At 37.1% G+C, this 19,859-nt stretch overlaps 1 protein-coding gene across 4 annotated transcripts in view; it reads right to left on the bottom strand.

Annotated features, from left to right (window-relative positions):
- Nucleotides 1-19,859, bottom strand: part of LOC127516138 (A disintegrin and metalloproteinase with thrombospondin motifs 7) — an 83,218-nt gene that overhangs the window by 50,800 nt on the left and 12,559 nt on the right. For 3 of the 4 annotated variants that reach the window (XR_007930938.1, XM_051900483.1, XM_051900486.1), the window contains exons 5-9: nucleotides 15,855-15,938; nucleotides 12,827-12,951; nucleotides 12,596-12,745; nucleotides 5,941-6,084; nucleotides 468-612 (exon numbers count right to left, since the gene is read on the bottom strand). Coding sequence is in view for 2 of the 4 variants with exons in the window: in XM_051900483.1 (XP_051756443.1) it covers nucleotides 468-612; nucleotides 5,941-6,084; nucleotides 12,596-12,745; nucleotides 12,827-12,951; nucleotides 15,855-15,938 (648 nt within the window). In the remaining 2 variants the exon portion in view is untranslated. Of the gene's footprint in view, nucleotides 1-467; nucleotides 613-5,940; nucleotides 6,085-12,595; nucleotides 12,746-12,826; nucleotides 12,952-15,854; nucleotides 15,939-19,859 lie in introns of those variants that run through there. The other variant, XM_051900484.1, reaches the window with a different exon arrangement.

Below are 19,859 nucleotides of genomic sequence, written 5' to 3'. Positions count from 1 at the left end.
GCTGAATTGTAGAGTCGGACCAAACATCCACATCGCTACGATCAGATGCTTTCTGAACAGCTGTTTTCTCACCGCTGTGAGATTTTTGTTGTGTTTATTTTGTTATTGAGAAGAAAGCGTGCAGCACATATTTACATATCGGGATGTTCACTAACAGTAAACCACTGGTCACGTATTTCGAACTTCTATTTACCCCTAAGCGAAGAAAGAAAAAGAACTTTGCCATGAGGCCTTAAGAAAATGCTTAACCTTTTTTATTAGGTTACGTTATAGCCTACTTTTTTTTTTTTACAGTTCCAAGCATATGTTGGGTTGAAAACGTCTCCATCTGCATTTCATCAACAGATAATTTAAGACCTCTGTCTGCACTTGTGTACACTTCTGACCCATTTTCCTCAGTAGTTTGGCATCAGACAGCTGTCTGAAGGGGAATCGGAGGTATTTGTGTGTTCGAGGGAAAACCTTACATCTACGTCGTCACAGAGCAGTGAGTTGGATCCGTACTGGAGCTTGCACTGATGAGCAGCGCTGTACAGGACACCAGGGGGAGCAGAGTGCACCTCCAGATCGTTTCTGACAGGAGGGTCATCCAGACACCAGCCCCAGCCTCGACTGTGGAGAACAAGACAAAAACACAGCGCATGCAGGAAATACTTCAGTATTTTCAACACTTCAGTACTTTCATAGGTTGCAATTTTACATTATCTTAACTGAACAAACTCTTAGATCTGAAAAAAAAAAAAATCACACAGGGTTGTTTCAACCCAAATTTGGATCAAATATGGACAAACCCAACCCAAAGGGCTGACTGATTATGATTTGACTTTTTTTTAAACTTTAGTTAGTGTGTAATGTTGCTGTTTGAGCATAAACAACATCTGCAAAGTTACGACGCTCAAAGTTCAATGCAAAGGGAGATATTTTCTTTTAAAGAATTCTCTGTTTAAGGACTACAACAAATGGCTGGTAGCGACTACAACAAGCTTCTTCCCGGGTTAGTGACATCACTAACCCTAAAATTTACATAAACCCTGCCCCTGAGAACACGCAACAAAGGGGGTGAGGCCATGTTGGGCTGCTTTAGAGAAGAGGACGAGTTGTTGTAGTAGAATGTTGTTGACATGCCGTCATTTTACGCTGGACTGCTTCACAAATGAGGGTCAATTCAACACTGGATTTGCACAAAAGATTAACATGACGGCACATGCTAGTCGATGAGTTGAATAAACTCCACAGCAACTACATACATTTATCCACTAACCGTTCAGAAACGTCCAGTTTCATTCTAAAAGTTGTAACTTCTTCCTGAGTCTCTCCATCAGTGTCGACTCCGGTTTGAACAATGTAAGGCTGAACACCGTTACTGACAATCCTCATTTTGGCTGCGTGAGATTCTCCAGCTTTGTTGTTGTTGAGCAACCGAAGCACGAGCTGTTAAAGCTCTGCCCCCTTTCTGGAAAGGGGGCCGGGAGCAGCAGCTCATTTGCATTTAACCCAAATTTGGGTTGAAATAACCCAGCATTTTTTAGAGTGTGCGGAAGTTGAGAAAACGCAACCACACTTCAAGACTTTTTTGAGTATTCTCAACTTGTGGAAAAACTGTTGTATCAACATAACAACTGAAGTTGGTCAAGCATAATATAATAACTTATGCAAACTCACAAATAATATTAATTTTACTTGTGGCTCCAAGTTCAATAAACTTGCATTCTACATTAATCTGATCATTAATATTACATAATGGTGACATAAACTTCATGAGTTTGTCTAATTTGTGCACCAGTTTGTTAGGCAAGCTGAAAAGGCCCAAAACACCAAAACAAGTTACTCATTGAAATGGAAGAAACTTCACCAAAGAGAACACTAATCACAGTAATGGTGATTTGAAACAACTTTTAGAGGAAAATATAATCAAAAACACTAGATACAGCTAAAACATCTAATATTGCTGATTATCAAACATTTATGTCATCATAAGTCCACATGCTTTGACCAAAAACACAAATTATTCAAGTGCATCATCAGCAATCAAACTGAGCATGCTCAGCAGCCATTTCGACCCTCACATTGTAAATTCTTGCATTTACTATTTTAAGTTGCTCATACGAAACAGCATGAAAATTGATTTTATTAAAAAAAATTCTAAATTCGATATTTCATTCAAATAGAGTTTGTGTAACAAATTGAAAGTTGTTTTTTTTAACAGTGTTGTAATTGTATTGGTCAAAGTTCTTTAAAGGGATAGTTCACCCAAAAATGAAAATGATCCCATGATTTACTCACCCTCAAGCCATCCTAGGTGTATATGACTATTTTCTTTCAGCCGAACACATTCGGAGTTATATTAAATAATATCCTGGCTCTTCCAAGCTTTATAATGGGAGTGAATGGGGCTCAGGATTTTGAAGCCCAAAAAAGTGCATCCATCCATCATAAAAATAATCCATACGACTCCAGTGGGTTAATAAATGCCTTCTGAAGCAAAGTGATGGGTTTTTGGAAGAAAAATATCCATATTTAAGACTTTATAAAATGTAATCACTGGCAGCCACATGCACATTCACGAGAGAGTCGAGTTCTGGCGGAAGAGTGACCTCTGACCCGACGCATTACACGGTTTTGGCAAGGTGTCTATTCTCACCTAAGCTTGCACTATGTCTACGTCACACGTCGGGTCAGAGGTCACCCGTCCACCGGAACTTGACTCCCCCGTGAAAGCGCGTACGGCTGTTGCCGGAAGCCAGTTATTACAGTTATCAACAAACATCAAATTTTGTTCTCGTCTGATAGTGTCAGTGCACTCAAATCAATAATATTACCTGATATTAAGCATCTTTTAGACCTTAAGGAACAGCAATCTTGCATGTTTGATATTGCTTAATTTTACTGCAGGCCTGTTCAATAGTTGGCACTCCTGGGTAATTAAAACATTTTCAACATTAATATGCATAATTCACATATTTAGTAGTTAAAACTCCACCGATGAGACTGAGTGCCATTTGAGCAATCTGAAAATATTACACAAGCCCTCAAAATTTAGCAGTGAAGATTGCTGAAAATGCTCACAAAAAAAATCTTTCATTAGTGATACTAAATATATCTTTAGTTAAATTTTTGCCAGATGCTATTCTACAAAGTACAAGAAAAAACAGCTCTACTATATAGGAAAACTTCCAGCCATTAAAAAAAATCTAACCAAACTATTGTGGTACAATATTTAGTTTCAATATTTAGACACTGTGCCAGTTTTTGTACTAAAACTCAAATAATACGCGAGAAAAACACATAGCAGTAGAACTAACACTGAGGGTAATTGGATACATGCTGCTGTCAATATCCTTTTAAAAGCCCACAATTGTTTGGGTCCAGTTGAGTAAAGACTAAACTGTTCAGACAACAAGGAGAGGTTCTTTCTGGACACAAGCCATCTGTCTGTAAGCCTCCCAAACCACATGGTCCTTCCCTCAAATTCTCTGTAACACATTCCATATTTTAAAAACCAACCAGCATAAGTGTCTATTGTGAGTTTTACATCTACAAGTCAATAGCATTTACAAGGCCTTCCAAAACACAAAAAGGTGTTAACAGAAAGAGACTAACAGATGTAGAATTTGAACTGGAATGACAAGAGGAAGAATTTACTGAATCTAACACAGGTGATGGCATTATGGGAAAGGAAGTAACAATAAAATCTACCTGTCAGTCTGAGAATATGAATTGAGAATATGGAGCTCACACTTGAGGAAAAAAAACACCTCAATTTTATTCAGAGGCCCTTTTACTAAAAATAGCTATAACTCTGGAACGGAATGAGATATTTCCACTAAACTTGGTACAAATATGCATGAGCTCAATTTGAGGTCATAGTAAAACATTTGCAGAGTTTGGCCACTAAGTGGTGCCATAATAGGCAAAAATGTGAAAATGGCTCTAACTACGCAATGGTTGGTCCGATTGACTTGAAAGTTGGCAAGCAGTATCTTAGTCCAAGGTGCCATTATTATCAATGAGGACATTTGTGTATCTTGAAAAACATGGCCGTCATTGGCCAATGAATTTTAATCCCCTATTAGACAAGGTTAACGAATCGGAACGAAACTTGGTGGGCCTGCTAGACTTATAGCTCTAGAAGTCTGTGAGAAATCTGAAAGAAATCGGCCACCGGGGGGTGCTTTTTTGTACATTTTGTCTAAAGTTTCAATAAACTGTTTTATTTTTTCTGACTATTATTTTATATGTCAGGCTTTACAGGGTTAAACTACTATTATTATATAAATATTAGTGTTGAATTGGTTTTCTTCAATGTGCAAAATGCAACAATCACATTCAGTCCTTTTAAATCTTGTGCCACTGCAGCTATCTGAACAATTATCTAATGGCTCTCATCTGCCCACGAGTGTAAAACACAGATAGACTAATGGTTCAGGGTAAAGCCTAAGCAATTAAAACTTAAAGGCATTAAGATAAACTAATTTCTCAGTTCCTGATGTATCCGCTTGGCCTAGATATTGTAACATAGCCCCATCCTGTTTTTGGGCACTGCCAGTTGTGTTGAACATTTCCCCTCACTTCAGGACAAGCTGCAGCAGGCAAGCCTTGTCTAATGTGCTCCATATGGCAGGCAACAAAACTAGTGTAACTATGACAGAAGAATCAACACAGCCTTGTTCCTTCTTGGGAAATCTCAGCCATTCACATTGCCTTTGGCAGCACACACTTGCAAAGGTCGAGAAGGACAGAGCCAGCTTGTTGAGAGGGTAAGAGACTGATAAAGCTCCCGATGGCAGTTGCTGCCAAGAAGGGTTCCAATGAACTCCATTAACTTTCCTTAAGCGTAAAATTGAGAAAATTTGAGCAATCATACAAAACTGGCCATTTTATGCTACAGTTATTCATTCCACATTTTTGCTAAAATAACTGAGAATGAAGGAAGGCTTTTATGGTAACAAAAATGAGTCACACTTTAGATTAGGTGTCTTTAACTACTATGTACTTAAACAAATAACAATAATAATGATTGTTAGGTACAATGTATTTATTGTGTTGATGTTGTATTAGAAAACACTTGTGCTATTGAGGTGGGATACGGGTAAGTGGCAGGTTTGATAGGGCTTTTTTCTTTGTTCAATTTGCACACTCAACATGGATTGGAGCTCTTAATTTTGAAGTGCACCAGACTGATGAATTTAACTTTAAAAATGTACAAAATCAAGGTCAACATGGTCTCACAAAATCCTGTGGGATTTTATATACAGTATATATGGGATGTATATAAAGATGGCACACTCAAAGAGCAATTTCTAGCTCTACTTGAGCAAAACTAAACAAATTTAATGACTGTTGAACTTCCAAAAAATTTCACAACGTTAACATTTTTTTAATTTCATTGACTTTTTCAGGCAGTTTTCCATGATTGTCTCTATACTATGGAAGCTTGTTTCCGCCACTAAATTAAAAAAAAAAAGATAATTGCAACTTTTTATCTCCCAATTCTGACTTTTTTCTCACAACTGAGAGATTTAAACTCACAATTGCGAGTTATAAAGTCAAGATTGCGTGATATAAAATCAGAATTGCATGTTATAAAGTCAGAATTACGAGATATAGTCGCAATTTGGACTTTTTTCTCGCAATTGCACATTTTTATCATGCAATTCTGACTTTTTTACTCACAAATGGACATTTTAACACACAATTGCGAGTTTATAACTCACAATTCTGACTTTATATCATGCAATTCTGACTTTCTAACTCACAATTCTGACTTTATATCTCGTAATTGCAAGAAAAAGTCAGAATTGTGAGATAAAAAGAGATAAAATTACCTTTTTATTTTTTACTTCCTACCATCTCTCTACTATGCCTGTGCATACAGAAGGGCAAATATAACAAATAAGTGACAAGTAAAAAAAAAAAAAAAGAGAGAAAAGTATAACTCACTCGAGGAAGCGGGTGATGTATTCCCGGCTGCAGCGAGACCAGTTGGGTGGAGAGGTTCCGTACAGAAGCTGTGGAGACATGACGAAAGGCCTTTTCCCAATGGGCTCACAGTCATTGCCGTTCCCATCATGCTGAATCCCAAAGCTGTGGCATAAGAGCAAATCGGACACTGAGAGGGTGAAAGGACATTGCTAGACTGGCTTTCTGCCATATTTCACATCAGGTTCAAACAAATTAGGGCAGGAGTAGTGGTGGAGAGAGGGGATTTCTTCATGTTTAACTGGTAACACTTTACAATAAGATCTCATTTGTTAACATTAGTTAATGTTTTTATTATACCTCAGGTGAGTAAGTTAATTTATTGAACAGATAAATTGCCATATGTAGCTCTCTAACGGAGTTCACTGTGTAGCATTATCTATCGTGAAGGGTCATTATGAGTTGTTGTAGCGCTGTGCTGGAATTTATTGTCAGGGAAGTACTGTGAATATTAATGGTTAAAGCTACAGTAACAGCTTCAGCTAGTCAGTTTGAGATCCTTTCCATCTAAACTGGTTTTATCTTTTAAGTACTGAATGTAACATATTCATCCACACAGTCGCACAGAACCGAAGCACAACCAAAACAATGTTCTTCCACAACATGCAGTTTTGTTTTTTAACTGCTACAGGGCCAAAAGTTACATAGTGTACCTTTAATATTATGTTTTCATCATGTCCTTGTCCCTGTGTGTCCCTCCAGTGTATTGAAAGAGTGTAGTGTAAATGTATTCAGTTACAACAACTGTATGGAAACTGAACTGATAAGTAGTTATCACACCTGCAAACCAGAGTGACCATTGTGTACAATGAAGAATGGGCTTGTTATTCATAAGTTGTTTGTAATGCACATGGTTGCTTGGTTACTAAAGTAAAGCTAAATACCATTAAAGAACATTGGCTGAAGACATGAACTTTTTTTTTTTTTTTCAGACAATGTACAGACACATAGTGTGACATTATGCCCTTGCAGGATACTGTATGTCTTATATCTCCGTTTCAGATAACATCCTCATTGATGATACAGAACCACATACAAAATTAATATAAGTTCTAAAAATTCTATCTATCTATCTATCTTTACATACACTTTATTTTAAGGTGTCTTTGTTACAGTGTTACAAAAAATACTGAGTAATATTGGGGTTTAGTTGCTTGTAATTATGTATAATTTACTGTTATTACTATAGTAATATGTAAAACAGTGTACCATTAACTTTACATGGAGCAAATTCCACCAACAGAAATGACATTAAATATGCAGTTTATTCATATAGAAAAGTACACACTTCTTTTCAAAACAACTAATGTACAGTAGTGGCTAAAAGTGATGCCCGGCATAGCAAAATTGACATCTTTACCCTTTATTAAAATATTATTCACATTTGTTAAAGTTTTGTAAGCATATCGTGTAGCTGTGTTTGGAATCACAAATTGTGTGGCATAATATTTGGTCAGACTGTCATACAAAGAAATGAAGAACACATGCAAAAACAAGAGAGAACCTATAAAATATTAATAACTGATTATGCTGTAGTCAATGTATGCTTTTTTGTGTTTCTAGGCATTTTATTTTAGCCAATTTTAGAGTTTTGTTCTTCCCTCATATTTAAAGTTTTTAATTTTTTGATGGTTTAATCGAACTTGTAGGGTCATTAAAAACAAATATCCCCTCATTTTGGCCAAATGCTTAACAAAAACAGGAGCCTCACATCTCCGGTTTAAACTTGCCCCATAGACTTTATAATAGTTATAAGTTATATATATATATATATATATATATATATATATATATATATAGCATTATAAGTGCATTACTACCTGTGTATTTTTACAAATGGAGGGGCCGGGCGAGTCAAAATAATTTTCTGTTATAATCGACAGCATGTTACACTCTAAAAATGCTGGATTAAAAATAACCCAGTTGGGTTAAATATGGACAAACCCAGCAATTGGTTTGTTTTGACCCAAGCTGCTGGGTAGTTTTATTTAACTCAACTATTGAATAAAGATTACTATATGGCTGGCTTAAAATGAACCCAAAATAGGTTGGAAAATCAGGCACATATTTAGAGGCAATGTCTGATTTTTTATTTCCAACCTTTTTTGGGTTAATTTTAAGCCAGCCATATAGTAATCTTTATTCAATAGTTGAGTTAAATAAAACTACCCAGCAGCTTGGGTCAAAAATTTAACCCAACTGCTGGGTCAAAACAACCAAATCGCTGGGTTTGTCCATATTTAACCCAACCTCTGGGTCAAAACAACCCAATCACTGGGTTTATCCATCTTTAACCCAACCGCTGGGTCAAAACAACCCAATTGCTGGGCTTGTCCATATTTAACCCAACCGCTGGGTCAAAACAACCAAATCACTGGGTTTGTCCATATTTAACCCAACCGCTGGGTCAAAACAACCCAATCGCTGGGCTTGTCCATATTTAACCCAACCGCTGGGTCAAAACAACCCAATCGCTGGGTTTATCCATATTTAACCCAACCGCTGGGTGAAAACAACCCAGTCACTGGGTTTGTCCATATTTAACCCAACCTATTTTGGATTCATTTTAAGCCAGCCATATAGTAATTTTTAATCAATAGTTGAGTTAAATAAAACTGGCCAGCAGGTTGGTCAAACATTTAACCCAACTGCCGGGTCAAAACAACCCACTCGCTGGGTTTCTCCACATTTAACCCAACCGCTGGGTCAAAACAACCCAAATGCTGGGTTTGTCCGTATTTAACCCAACCTCTGATTCAAAACAACCCAATCGCTGGGTTTGTCCATATTTAACCCAACCGCTGGGTCAAAACAACCTAAACTCTGGGTTTGTCCATATTTAACCCAACCGCTGGGTCAAAACAACCTAAACGCTGGGTTTGTCCATATTTAACCCAACCACTGGGTCAAAACAACCCAATCGCTGGGTTTGTCCATATTTAACCCAACCGCTGGGTCAAAACAACCTAAACTCTGGGTTTGTCCATATTTAACCCAACCGCTGGGTCAAAACAACCTAAACGCTGGGTTTGTCCATATTTAACCCAACCACTGGGTCAAAACAACCCAATCGCTGGGTTTGTCCATATTTAACCCAACCGCTGGGTCAAAACAACCCAATCACTGGGTTTATCCATCTTTAACCCAACCGCTGGGTCAAAACAACCCAATTGCTGGGCTTGTCCATATTTAACCCAACCGCTGGGTCAAAACAACCCAATCGCTGGGCTTGTCCATATTTAACCCAACCGCTGGGTCAAAACAACCCAATCGCTGGGTTTATCCATATTTAACCTAACCGCTGGGTGAAAACAACCCAGTCACTGGGTTTGTCCATATTTAACCCAACCTATTTTGGATTCATTTTAAGCCAGCCATATAGTAATTTTTAATCAATAGTTGAGTTAAATAAAACTGGCCAGCAGGTTGGTCAAACATTTAACCCAACTGCCGGGTCAAAACAACCCACTCGCTGGGTTTCTCCACATTTAACCCAACCGCTGGGTCAAAACAACCCAAATGCTGGGTTTGTCCGTATTTAACCCAACCTCTGATTCAAAACAACCCAATCGCTGGGTTTGTCCATATTTAACCCAACCGCTGGGTCAAAACAACCTAAACTCTGGGTTTGTCCATATTTAACCCAACCGCTGGGTCAAAACAACCTAAACGCTGGGTTTGTCCATATTTAACCCAACCACTGGGTCAAAACAACCCAATCGCTGGGTTTGTCCATATTTAACCCAACCGCTGGGTCAAAACAACCTAAACTCTGGGTTTGTCCATATTTAACCCAACCGCTGGGTCAAAACAACCTAAACGCTGGGTTTGTCCATATTTAACCCAACCACTGGGTCAAAACAACCAAATCGCTGGGTTTGTCCATATTTAAACCAATTTGGGTTGTTTTTAACCCAGCATTTTTTAGAGTGTACAGATGTTGTTGCTACAGCTTGGTTTGAACATTTCTTAAAATGTACATTGTGGAAATTCTCATTTTCCCATACATCACGAAGCCTGCTGTCTCAACAACAGCAGTCTAGAACACAGTTCACTAGAGACCCTCACTGGGCCGTCAAGCTGCTGTTTTTGAGTCCCGCTGCGCTCGACTGTTTATCATGATATCATTGTTTATGTTTGGATGTGGTGTGACCACAAACATTTTTAAAAGGCATGTGCGGCAGACCAAACGGCACGAGATCAAACAAACTCTAAGTCTGAGCACAAGTCTCTAATACGGCAGGCTGTCATTTAATGGAAACGCTTCGTTGAAGAGAAATAAAATCCCAGTTTCTGCTCCTATACATCCATTAGGCTTCAGAAGTCATTTTCAGGCAGTCCTCATTTACATAATGGTCTGGAACAAACACTTACTGTCTTAAAAACTATTTCACATTATCTTGAAGGAAACTACACACAATGAATCAAACAGATCTGAATGAAATATAGCTGGAGAGATGCTGGCTAAAATTCCTGAAACTGTAATTGGAACCAGAAAGATGTAAAAAAAAAAAAAAAAAATACTGAAGTAAAAAAAAAAAAAAAAAAAAAAAACTTCTACTGAAGAAAAATGTGAGAGAATATTTAGTGTGTGATGGCCTCATACTGCCTCCAGTAAAGTGTGTGTAAATGCCACAGAACTAATGCATGTTTCATCAAAGACACCTTGACTTTGAGAGCCACACAAAATAAGCAATTTACATATGCAACACTGTGTCCAGTTTTAGCGAGAAAAGAATCAGGAGTCAGTTTGTGTGTGTATCGACTGTAAGTAAGGGTGGATTCACTACAGTAGCTCAGGCAGCAGGACTGATAGATGGCTAAAGAAACGTCATCAGCATGATGGTGTAAAACTGTACATTTCTTGTCTATTATCAGAGTATTGCTATAGTTTGATAATATTGTAATGCAATAGGTAGCACCTAAATTATAATTGAAAGGGTTTAATAACAGTATTTGGTTATGGTTACACTTGAATTATTTACAAAATAGATGTTTGAGATGATGGTTCAGTGTAATATTACATACAGTGTTATATTACATTATTACTTGTGTTCTTGGAAACCTTTTGATCTAAAGGAGTTTTGTAGTCAGATGTGTCTACAGTATGCATTAATTTCTTTCTTTTTTTTTTTTTGGATAATTAAAAAAAAAAAGACTATTCATTAATTAATTATCCATCAATGAATTAACGCAGGGTTTTGCTTGTTGGGTGTTTGTGAAGGAAATTCAGGGGAATCAGGAGTTGATGAAAAGCTAATAATTAAATTGAATGTAAAATTAAAATAAAGCTTAGTGAGACTATAAAATCAAAGGTTGCGATTTAACTAAATATATATATATATATATATATATATAATCTGTTGCACTGCATGTTTCACTTCACCAGGTTCACTTTATTTACACAATTTTCAACTTTTCTGTGGAAGTTTACAGGATTTTACCAGTAATTCAGCAAAATAAAAACTTTTAAAAAGATTTGAACGTTTGAAAGTGAATAATTTAAGACATAAATATTAGAATTGTAGCTTGCAGTGTAAAAAAAAATAAATTATTAGGCCTAAAATTATAAAATATTTTTTTTTATTTTACAGGGCAATTATAATTTACAATAGTAATATATTTATATCTTCATTTTTATAATTTTAGTTAAAACAACAATAACAAGCCCAATATATGTGCAGCCCTAAATATAAATATTGTAAAATATAAACAACCAAAATAAGAAAACTGAAAAATATTCAATATTTTATTTTTACTTGTAGCCTATATCATGTGACCATTAACCAACATCAGAAGACCACGTGTGTCATTAAATGACTGAAACATTAACTTAAAATCTCAGGGGTGTCAAGTTTATGTTCTGTTTTGAGTTTCCAGTTCCTGTGTTTATTTCCCTTAGTTGACTTATCGTGTACTGAGTAGGTACTACATTTGAAATGGAATTTACTTCACGCCATTAAAAAGGACACTCTACATAGTATGACTACTACATCCGCCATGTTGTCATTATCATGTGACCTACCAGCGTCAGTTGCGTCGCTTCACCTTTATTCATAAATCCTCTCCTGTCTCCTCATGGGATAGCAAAGTGTCCATCGTATGCACACTTCAGAATCTTGCCGGAAGATTTAGGTAATTTGTCTACAGTTTTTCAAATACTATGTATTCGGACACACTACTCTTTCGGCATACTGCATACTATATATTTTTGCATACTATATAGTAGGGAAGTATTCGATTTCGGAAGCAGCACAAGTCAACTAGGAAGACTCAGGAACTGGAAACATAAAACTAAACCAAAACAACAGAAATCTGACAAGGGGATATTTCATATAAATATTTTATGTTTATAAAGGGTTTGGCTGACAAAAAAAAAAAAAAAGTGGGAACCCCTGAATTAATGGATGATAAAAATATATATAAATGGAAATTCCATCAATGTGTAAAAAGCAATAGATAAAACATTTAAAGTCACCATGAAATCAGAAGCCGTTTCACTGGGATATACGTCACAATAGAGAAGAAAAGATTATCGCAACTTCCGTTTCGTGCCGGCTTTAATCAAAAAATTTGGAACATTTGAAACATATGTAATCTGTATTCTAGGACTTACTTGTGTCCGAGCTCATGAGCTACTGTGAACGCCAGAGTCAGGCCCGTGTCTTCATTGATGCTGCAGCTGCGATGAGGTTGACACATTCCAGCCACATGAGACAGTCCCAATGTCTCACAAGGCTTATTGATGGCGGCACAAATGTCCTTCCTGTGTCACAGAAAAGGGTTAACGCATGTATTATATATGTAAAGAGAGATGTAAAACTGGTTACAGTTAGGCCACGTGTACCTAGTAATCAGGACAGCCACATCATGATGGACTGGATGATCGTCGTCCTTCATATTAATGCCTTTCTGCCACTTACAGAAGCTGTTCAGGCTGTTGTCTGCATGATGGGTGATTTTCAGATCCTCCTGATAATAAATGAAAGTATTAAATACATAAAGGAAAACTGTATTTGCATCCATGAAGTAGGAAATATAATAATTGAGTTTAAAGAAGAAATACAGTTTAATTATTAAACTTGTGTGGACTTTTATTTTATTGAAGGTATGATGTTGTAGAATGAGAGTTTATAAAAGTAATAATACAACTTTAATATGTATTCACTTTATAAGGTGAAAATGGGGGGTTTGCATATAGTAATATGCAAATGTGATTGTAACCTCAATGCAAAAAAAAAGGCAAAATTTTAAGGAAAATCTTTCTATATTTGGTTGTCTGTGGCATTTACAGATTACAATTTATAAATTGATTATCATGTGCTTATTTGAAGAAGGCATATTTGAGCACATGGCTCGATCTGGAGCCCATTTCTTAAAAGCATTGTTAGCTAACTACGGTCACAAGTTCTGTCGTTACCAACATAGATCAAAGATTCAGTGTTTCCCAAAACCACAGCTTCAAGTCTTCTGAAGAGACACTATCGCTATTCCACAAGAACCAGTGAAGTTTGTTCCCTCCTCACATCAAGCAAGCACAGTTGTGTTTCCATTTACCATGTTTGATGTGCTCTATGCATGTTCACAATCAATGTTTACATGTGAATAAACCGAACATGAGGGCGAGTAATTTCTTTAATGCATACATCACATGGAGAAATCACCTCAAAAATGACCTCTGCCCAGAGACTTCAGGATTTGAATACATGCCCATGTTAATTTGCAGGTTTATCAGTTCAGAGCAATTAAAAGAATGTTGGCAAGCAGACAGTTGGAAAAAAATACTATGGAAGTCAATGGGTGCCATCAACTGTCTGGTTGCCGAAATTCTTTAAAATATCTTCTTTTGTATTCAACAGAAGAAAAAAACTCATACATGTTTGATACAACTTGAGTAAGTAATGACAAAATTTTAATTTTTGGGTGAACTATCACTTTAATAATACAGCACAGAATTTACAGCATCTTCATGCTGCTTCTTCAGTCCCACAGATTCCAGACACAAACACACTGAGCAGCTGAAAACTGTTCTTCTGAGTGATTAATCTTGTTTGAGTTCATTTATTTACAGGGATGACAACCATATTTACATAAAGTCTACGTAGTGTGTACAGAAACAAACCGAACAACTAGATGTTAAAAGACGCATTTAAAAGCACATCAGAGATGTGTGTCTCTGTTCTCCAGATGTGGAGCAAACAAATCTCAAGGATGTCTTGGGAATTTCTGTCATGACAAGTCTGCTTTCTTCACTGTAGTTGTTCTCAACAGACCTGTGGTCCACGGGTTAATATTAATATTATTTTGGACAGAAGAAACTAACACCAAATGACCAAATAAACAGCATTTATTCATGTTTCTTGTTTGCAGCCTTGATTCCAAACTCTTTCTATGGTTATCACTATGTCAAACCATTTCAGGAGTGACTCCTGTCACTAATATCATAATAATATTATTAATAATAATAAATATAGCTGCAAGCAGCAATTATCGGGAACAAGCATGGGAGCATCAGACCAGCTGCAACGACAAGCAAGTAATGACATTTTAAGATGATTTTAGGCAAATTGGCTGAAAAATCATTAGAAAATAGGAATTGCGAAATATGATTGAAAGGTTTATCACAGTTGACCAATAGGTGTCGCTGTGACCAAACTGATGTGGTGTGGTCAGAGTAATGTGACAACGAAACATGCAAAGTTTGGTGTCGATAGGGCAAAGCAGGGCAGAGATACAGCTTCAGAGTCATTTTGGCATCACGCCTCAAAATTGTTGCTGCAATTTACGAAAACGCAAAATCCATAACTTTTTGCCGGCATGGTATGAAGGTGATCGGACTCAAATTTGGTGAAAATCGGACAAACGGTCTAGGAGGAGCTTGAAAAAGTAGTTTTCTAACGAAAAACAAAATGGTGGACAGGAAGTTCGGCCGACTATGGCAAAATTGGTATCTATGTTCTCAGCATGACCCAAGAAATCTATTTTGACTATTTTCATTACAATAGGTTAATATAGTCAAACGTTATTAGCATTTTTGTAAATTTCATTATAACTTTTGACCAGAAGGTGGCGCTGCCGCAAAACTTTTTGAGTACTGTCAGGGCATGGTGTCGAAGACCCATACCGAGTTTTGTAATGGTACGCTAATGCGTTCACAAAATACAGAATTTTAGTACAAAATTCAAAATGGCCGACAGCCAAAATTGCCGATATGGGAAAATTGGGTATCATTCAACTCGGCATGTCACCCTGAATCTAATGAGACCAGTTTTTTTGGAAAATTCAAAATGTTGGAAAATGACGTCATAGGATTTGAATTTTTTTTCTAGCCGTTACGGTTCAAAAGTTATTAGCATAAACGTGAGTGCAACTTTGGACAGTTGGTGGCGCAAGAGGGATTGAGTTAGAGACTCCAAATTTGCTATGGTGACATATCAGACTGTCCTCTATCAGTGTGCCAAATTTCATAACTTTTTACCACACCGTTCTATGGGCTGCCATAGGCTCAAGTGTGGAAACGGAAGAATAATAATAAGAAGAACGCCAACGATTACAATAGGTGGCCCATAATTAACTCACCAGGCAGCAAATGCGAGTAAAAATAGGCTTTGGCAAGCAAATAAATAATTACATTTTGGCTTAAAATTAAGCCACATTGTAAGAATAATAATGTTAAGTATGTGATTCAAATCAAATACAACATCTTGTCTGATTTTTTGTTTTCTTTTCAACTAAGTGGAAAATTTACCACCACCAAGTTTAACTGATGCTTTTTGGCAGATTTTTTCAGCATTGCAGCATTGACACTGATTCAGAACGTCTGCTATGTATTTTTAGAGCAAGGGTTTGCATGGCTGTGTTGTCATCTCACTTACCTCATCCTTTTCCAGCAGAATGAGACGCACGACAGCAATGTTGATGGCATTTCCGATGCTGGCATCCCGAAACAATCCTGCCACCTATAAAACAAAGCATTCTCACATATGAAAATGTAAATAGTTTAAATATCATCTAAAATGCCATCTAGATTTGAAGCCAAACAAACATCGCAACCCTTCTACTACAGTGATCTATCCATTCTGATTCAAAAACTCATTAAAAATGGACAGAATCGGCCGTTTAACTTGTGATTTCACTGGAACGGAGAGCATTTGGATGAAAGCTAGAGAAATGGATAGTGTATGTGACAGCTGTGTGCGGAGCCTTATGTTGTTGCCTATGATCTGGTGGGAACGATAATACTTAATGTTTTAAAGTTTTTAATGAATGGCAAGGGGAGGTTTCAGAGTGAAATCCCAGAGATGCTGTTTTCAGAAAATGTGAAGAGAGATCACATAATCACAGACTTTTAAGGGCGCTGACAGCTGAATTCATCGCAGATCTTTACAGGGGCTTAGATGAAAGACAGGGGAGCTGAAGCTCCAGGAATTCCTACAGTATGCAGAGAAGTAACCAAAATAAGTCACAGAAATAACTTCATATTGACTGACAAACTGATACTGAACTAAGGAGATTAGCACAAACAGAGCTTCTGTAGGTGAAGTTCTGCTCTCGCATCAAAGCTCTCCTTGAGGTAAATGCGGTCTGAAATGTGAGAGGCATTTTCTATGCTTCTGTGGTGCTCATTACAAAATGTTCCAGTGAATTAATGAAGCACCTTTGATGCTGTTCTGTCCTTTTGAGGTGAAGCAACCTCTGCAGACATTAATCTGATCTTTGAGACTGCGACACACTCAAAGGCTGCTTAACTTTATATTTTACAGGTTTCAGGTGCTAATGTTACACTTACAGTGATCAAGCTTGCGTGGAATATACTGGCAGGTATATTTAGCCAGGTTAGAGATATAAAACAAATGAATTTAACTTTAAACTTGCATTTATTAGTCATTGTAATTAGGGATCCAAGCAGTGAAAGTTAATAATATATGTTATAAAATTTCTATAAAGACACACTTATGTGTTAAACTGCAAGCATTAGGTTAGAAGGCTACAGATATATTAGAAATAAATGATAAGATTGAAAAGAGAGAATAGACTTGTGAAATGTAAGTTACGCACGGAGGAAAACACCACATCACATTAAACAGCACAAGAAGGCCTATCTGTACCTTTCGGGGTAAGCTACGTGTTAACTATATCTTACGAGTCATTTTGAAGCCTTTAAAGCATGTCTCATGTTTACGACAAATTGAATTATGCAGCTCACTCTGTGTCCTCCGCTGTTTTTTCAAATGCGCACATATATCGATGTAAACGGTATTGCCTCATCCTATATCATTTATAAAAAATATAGCTATCGATATATTGTAAAAACTCAATATACCGCCCAGCCCTAGCAATTAGGCTAATGTCTGATGGATGATAAAACACATCAACTTATTTAGGACTTATATTTAATGAGAGACCTGAGCCACAGTCTATATAGAGACCGGAATATCATAGAGACTTGGGGGTGGGCTCTTTTAGCAGTTGATGAAAAATCACTTCAGATTAACATGTGTTGGAAGCAATATCATGTTGTTAGCTTAGATCATGCTGAAAATGCGACTGCAATTAACTGTGTGAAGCACAAACTCTGCTGGTTATGTTCCAAATCAGTACCTCATGAGGATCCGTTAAGAAACTTCATAAGCTGCAGTCACATTCGCAAAATGTTGGTGAAATCTCAAAAAAATGTCCTTTGTCAATACTCTTAAAAGTAAAGATTCTTTATTGGCATCCATCTTGGAACCTTTCCATTCCACAAAAGGTTCTTTAGAATATTAAAAAGTTCTTCACACTAAGAAAAACAAAATGGTTCTTTAAAAGAACTGATTGCTGAAAGGTTCCAAAAATGGCCTCTCTTTATTTTTTAAGAGAGTAGTGATGTATGAAACACAGCTTGGTTTCAAATAAAGCTGCTTTCTGTTGGTCAACGTGGCGAATCAGTTACAAAATCATGTGGATTCCTATTGAAATGACTGGATTTTGCCCGCAAAAAATTTGCCGGACAATGGTAAGTGTGACTGTACCTTTAGAATGTAGCTGCCAGCAGACAGTAAGGCTCTCACTAAAATGTGAAACAGAGCTAACAGAGCTAAACATAGTTAAACAGGCTTTGTGTCTAACTGAAAATTAGGTTCTGAATCATTACCTTCTTCAGCCTGTTCAGCAATACATAAAAACAACTCAAATACAGCAGCAATGAGTGTATAATGCCAGACCTAAACCTCTGCCAACTCATGTTGTCAGCAGTAGGACAGACCGACGGGAGAAGCTGCCTGACAGGAAACTGAGGATAATGGAATGTTTCCCCTTTATAGAATGTTCTTCAATACCAACCAAGTGTCTGGAATGGAAAACTTTTCCCTCCTCAAAAACAGAAGCCAGACAAACCATACAGAGTATATTTTGGAAAATGTACCTAACAGACTGGATCTGTAACACGGTCAGCTGACTTGGATTCAACTCAGGAGCAACTAACAGATTTAGAGCTGCTTAAAGGCACATTGTTGCTATTTGGGGAGGTGAAAGCTAAAGGAAGGAAATGAGGATCAGAGTTAAGAAAATAAACGAAAAGTGTGGATACGTTTGGAATTCTTTTTTTGGGTGTTCCTGACCAGGTGGAAACTAAGAGGGAACATGAATGACAAATTATTATTTACTTTAGAAACGAGTCTAATCATAACTTGGATCTTATGATTATAAGTTGGCACTACTTAGAAATGAACATAAACTGGATTAACAGTACAAACAACAGTATTTGAAAAGATAGTGTATATAAAAGAAAATGTGAGAAGTGGAAGCCACAAAAATGCTAGGATGTTTTATGTTGTTGCTTAAAGTAATACAGCTGTTTGAGAATGTAAAAGGTCTGCAAAGTTTTAAAGATCAAAGTGTATGACAAATAAAGTTATTGACTAGTCAAAAGAAAGAATTCGATGTCATCAGCAATTCCAGTCTCACTTCTGTAACACATCTGTGCAGGATCGTAACAAATTTGCATAATGCCAGCCTATGGTCTTCATTGGCTACTGGTGAACAACGTCTACTTTGCCCTGCCCTCAAACACTGTAGTTGTAGCTGAGACTGAAAGAGTTTGGTTTGTGTTGTTCATGTCGATAAGACTCTGTTTTCAGTACTGCAAAAGCAAATCCACTTTGATGTACGTCCAAAGTATTAAGACTCGGGCTGGAACTGATACGGTAAAACCGACGCCATTGTTTCTGTTCGTTTCATCGTTACAAAATTCAAATATGGTAACAGGCTTTTCTGACATGCACTGTAAGCAGTCGACCAATCACAAAAGACTGGGCCATTTGACCAGTCAGAGCAGAGGAATCTCTCTGAAAGGAGGGGTTTAGAGAGACCGAATCTTCAATGAACTGCTTCAGACACTGTGAGAAAAGAGCTGATGCTGCAATGTATATTATGAGAAAATTACAGTGTTTTTTGTGACCTCGGATGCATGTAAATTAACTAGGGTTAACGTTTGGTAAGTCAAATGTGTCCTTCTGCAAGACTCTACATGCTTAGAAATAGGTTTAATGGGGTTCTATATTGAACCCTTGGGTTCTTGACTAACTCAAAACTAAATCCATAAAATGATCCCACGATTGGAACCCCTAAAAGGTTCTATATATGATGCGCCTGACAGAACCCTTTAAGCTTCTATATAGAACCTTCTCTTCTATATTCTGTTCTCTACTCTAGATTTGGCTCTGGTTCCTCCTTCAAAGTAAATTTATGGCCATCTAATCAATCACCAGATGGAATTCATAAAACTGAAACTGAACTGCAGAAGTCATGGGAATATTATGTGCGGGGCTCTGTAAAGCCCAACTCATGTAATTACCAAAACAATTCCGCAAGTAACTCCGCAGTTAACTAGCAGTTGGGCA

Source organism: Ctenopharyngodon idella, chromosome 7 (assembly GCF_019924925.1).
Source record: "Ctenopharyngodon idella isolate HZGC_01 chromosome 7, HZGC01, whole genome shotgun sequence".
Classification (NCBI taxonomy): domain Eukaryota; kingdom Metazoa; phylum Chordata; class Actinopteri; order Cypriniformes; family Xenocyprididae; genus Ctenopharyngodon; species Ctenopharyngodon idella.
Note: the sequence above shows the minus strand (reverse complement) of the source record. Positions and strands in the feature narration are given on the sequence as shown.